This window comes from Aplysia californica, unplaced genomic scaffold, assembly GCF_000002075.1.
Source record: "Aplysia californica isolate F4 #8 unplaced genomic scaffold, AplCal3.0 scaffold00577, whole genome shotgun sequence".
In the NCBI taxonomy this organism is placed as follows: Eukaryota; Metazoa; Mollusca; class Gastropoda; order Aplysiida; family Aplysiidae; genus Aplysia; species Aplysia californica.
In genome coordinates, this window is record NW_004797847.1 from 18739 (window position 1) to 23157 (window position 4419).

The 4419-nt window shown below is 44.4% G+C and overlaps 1 protein-coding gene across 1 annotated transcript; it reads left to right on the forward strand.

Annotated features, from left to right (window-relative positions):
• Positions 1 to 67: 67 nt before the first annotated feature.
• Positions 68 to 3251, forward strand: LOC101846686 (protein fem-1 homolog B; the record flags this gene model as incomplete). Its single annotated transcript, XM_013087358.2, is given in 3 exon segments — positions 68 to 301; positions 1125 to 1270; positions 1952 to 3251. Coding segments are annotated over 3 exon segments (1407 nt in total), but the record flags the coding sequence as incomplete, so codon positions are not given.
• Positions 3252 to 4419: the final 1168 nt, after the last annotated feature.

Consider the following 4419-nt stretch of genomic DNA (forward strand, 5'->3'; position numbering starts at 1 on the left):
CACACACACACACACACACACGTATACACACACACACATACACACACACACACACACACACCCACAGGTTGTACGTCATTTGCTGGAGAAGGCAGCTGATCCTGATCTCAAAGCTCACTGCGGGGCCACGTCTCTTCATTTTGCCGCGGAGTGCGGCCACCTGGAGGTGGTGAAGGAGCTGGTTCACTTTGGAGCTGCCATGGTGGAGAATGACCTCAAAATGACCCCCCTGATGGTGGCTGCAGAGTGCGGGAAGGAGGACATTGTCAACTATTTCCTCAAGCAGCCGGACTGTAGTAGGGTAAATACTGTAGAACACGGCTAATACTTCTACTTCACTGGGTTAATACTGTAGAACATGACAAAGGGTTAAAGCTTTTTCATCATCGGGTTAATTGCTGAATACGAATAAAGCTTCTCCAAATTAAGTAAGTACTGTAGGACATGGCTAAAAAGAAAAGTTTTTTCTTCTTTTTTTTTTTTTTTTAAATTTTCGATGACGGTGTTTTCGCTCTCATTCAGTAGATCCGGGGTTGGTGAACTGACAGCAACGGGAACTTTTCTTCTCTAAAATATTCTCCTTTCACATTCTTTCCTGCTCTCTAACCATGTTCCGTCGTCTGTTTTCATCTCCACCTTCTGCCCCCACCCCGCCCTCTTTCCCCTTTGCCCCCTCCTCTGGACTTCTTACTCTTTCTGCAGCCTTTCTACTGCTACTCCTTAACTCCTTCTTACTACTGTCTTTCAGCCACACGCCTGATCGTATGGTAGATAAGATCAAACACCTAGCCTTCTCGGATAAGGGCGAAAAATCTTGTGTCCCGTGTGCAAGTTGTGCTTGTTAAAGATCCCTTGGTGGTTCAAACTCGATAAGAGTAGGCTTCTGCCTTCATCCAGGCAAAGTTCAAAACTAATTTCGACCAAACTGAAAATGTTTAATGTGTCTGGCACGCTCATATGACCGTATGCAGTTGCAAGCGCCGTAAAACTCTCTAAAAAACGAACAAGACAAGCTTCTGCCAAAGAAGGATAAAGGTTTGTTTTTTTTTTCTCAATACCATGCCTTTGTACTACTAAAGAAAGTTTCCCAGAAGCGATAGATAAGCTGTTATTGTATTTTTTAGGATCGGAGAATCGAAGCCCTTGAGCTCCTTGGGGCATCGTTTGCCAACGACAAAGAGACATACAGCTTGCAGAAGACGTTTGACTACTTGAGAGATGCGATGGCTCTACGGCTGTATGACACCAGACGGACGTTCTGTTCTCACAAGTGAGTTAAGCTCAAGACCTAGTGTTTTCCACAGGTATTGATACTGAAGGATGTGACATATATTTATATGACCTTGAACTTTACCATGAATATAATATGTTGAAATTACAGACTTGCAAAGTACTTTGCTAAGATCGGAGGTCCCTAATCTTTGTTTGCCTAGAGAAATACCCTAATCAGATTTGCTTAAAATACGTGTTAGTGTGGAATTTTTATGCAATATTTATGCAACTTAACGTAAATGACATCAAATTCACATTTTCACTTGCATTTATTTAGATATGTATTTGTTTGCCATAGAGTGTGGCTTTCGTTAGTGTTTTTCAGAGTAAAGCTCTTAAAAATTGAAGTTGGAACATGTAAGTGGTAGCAACAAATTTTTTAAAACATAATCCCTTCTTTGCCTGGGGAAGGGGGGGGGGGTGTGCATTCCTACTGTCAGCACTAATTTTCAGCTTAGCTTATTGACCGGGACAACAGTCTCTTGTCTCAGTGCCAGTGGACTTGCTGTCAAAATCTGGCCCTCTCATGACATATTTGGACCCCTTGTTTTGAGCCCATGACCATGGTTGCAAGTCCAACAGCTTAGCCACTAGACCGCTGACATCACATAAAGGTAGTTGTTTTTGTGACATGCTGCTATTGCTCAGTCATCTTTTGTTTCATTGTATCATTTCCCAGAAACGATGTGATCAGGAAACCTCACTACCCCCCTGTCCCTGCCTACGGTAACCGGGTGGAGTGTCAGAGCATGCAGGAGCTGGAGGCGATACGTCACAACCGGGACGCCCTCCACATGGAGGCTCTGACGATACGCGAGCGCATCCTGGGAGCGGACAACCCTGAAATCCCACATCCCGTCATTTTCAGAGGAGCTGTATTCGCTGACAGTGGGCGGTTTGATCGCTGCATAGCTCTGTGGATGCGTGCAATGGTGCTCCGGCAGAAAAATGGACGCTCAATTGCCAAAGATCTACTCCGATTTTCTCAAGTTTTTGCACAGATGGTGACTTTGGTGGCCAATTTAGACTATTCCGATGTAGAACGGGTGCTTCATCATGGGCTGAAAGAACTTCAACTTTTTCTTTCGGGCCGTAATGCAGAGGCGGCGTGTGATTCGAAGTCTACAGCGATGGAGCTCTACCAGACAAATATTCTCTCCGTCATTTACCTCATCACCACGGGCCTGCGAGTTGTTACTTCGGAGGAGGAGAGCAACGCTCTCCACAAGACAGTCTACTCCTTTCTCCACATGAAGCCTTGCCTGAAAAACGGGTACTCCCCACTCCACATTGTTCTGGATCCAGGAATTTGCGTGGACGACTTTCATGTGAACTCTGTGGTGATCTTCCCCGACTCGGCCCTGGGGGAGATGTTCGTCAGATGTGGTGCCGACGTGAACGCCCTTGACTGCAACAGAAACTCCCCGCTGCACATCATCGTCAACGCTAAGCTGGAGGCTGACAAGGAGGCTGTGCGGCAGAAGATCATCAAACACCTCCTGACCTCCGGGGCACACCCGGATATCGCTAACAATAAGAGACAGACACCTCTTACCCTGGCCACTTCCAGTGCCACTCAGAGCACCCTCAATCTCCACGCCAGCGTCACTCTCAAATGTCTGGCCTCCCGGTGCCTCAAAGAGCACAGTCTAAGCTACCACAACGTCGTCCCGAAATGCCTGGAGAGTTTTGTTGACTGGCACTGACGGGCAGGCGGATCAGCTGTATTTATAGTGACATTTATTGACCCCAAGCTCTTTCCATTCTTAGGCTGATAATTTTTCCATTTATGTGCGGAACAGTTTTTTACTAGTGACTTTTGTGTCTTCATGTACAATTTTACTATTCTACATCGATTCATCGATTAATGTAATGCTCATTATGTCTTTTAGTGTGTAACTTTTTGTGTGCTTTTAGGTATATCCAGAGTATGTTTTCCTGTTCAGGGAAGGTGAAGCTGACGGGGGATCTACTTCATCGAATTGGAAGTTGTTTGTACTCGTTTTATGTTAAAAGCTTTTTGTATTGGAGTTGGACGTTATATGTCATGCTCACGAAAGCATACTTTCTGCTGGTAGTGTTTCACCAAGGCCAAAAGTATTGACACAATTATTTTGTAATTGTAAGACAGGGATTTTGCCCCTGTCGCACTGCTTACTGCTGTAGATTGGATAAACACTAAAAATGGAGGCTCACGGAGTTTCATCATGTTCAGGTTACGAGTGATATTTATTTTTTTACGTAGTCTCAAGAGCATGTTCTGAAGAACGCGTTCTTGTATCGTGTGTGATGGCCACCTGAAGGGACTTTCGAGTTCCTCTGCTTCCAAAGAGATCACTTTTCGGTAATTTTTGAGAACTCAAAAGGGATTGGATGTGCCGGATGTTCCTCCTGCCTTCTCAATCTTTTTTAAAAAAGTCATGTGTCGCTATTTTAGGGTGGAATGCCGTTGGATAGAGGAACAAAATTAAGTGAGAGTCCAAAAGTTTGTTTTTTCTTCAAAATTTCTTCAGCGTGAAGAAAGACAAATGAAAGGCGAGAGCAGGTTAAATGGAGTGATGGGGATGATGGCAAAGTGTTCAGACTTTTTGTTTTATAATCTGTTGCGTGGTGTAAAAGTTGGCTCTTTGTCATTGCATGCAGAAGACGCGAGTTCGCTTCCCGAGCAGAAAAGTTATTTTACATCGAGTTTATCCGTCTGTTTTTACTAACTACCTTTGAATTTGAGGGAAATTTTTATATTAATAATGTCTAGCATAACTTCGCATTTGTTTTACGGAGTTAAACTTCTGGCTCTAGTATCAAACCATTATCTTACATGACAAGAATCACAGGGTATGAGGGTGTGCAGTGACTTAATGAAAAGGACTCAAAGCTCCTACCCTTGTGGCATGCGGATTGAATCTGGGAGCGTTTTTCCTCCTCTCAGAAGACTCACTGAGCATGAACATTGAATGCTACAATATCACAAACGTATTTGGGTTTGCCTCTGTCACGTTTGTGTCTGTTTATGTCATGCATGTGTCGGATTCTGTAATGTGTGTGTCAGTTCCTGTGTGTGTGTGTGTGTGTGTGTGTGTGTGTGTGTGTGTGTGTGTGTGTGTGTGTGTGTGTGTGTTTCACCCTTTCCCACCCCTCTTCCTGCCT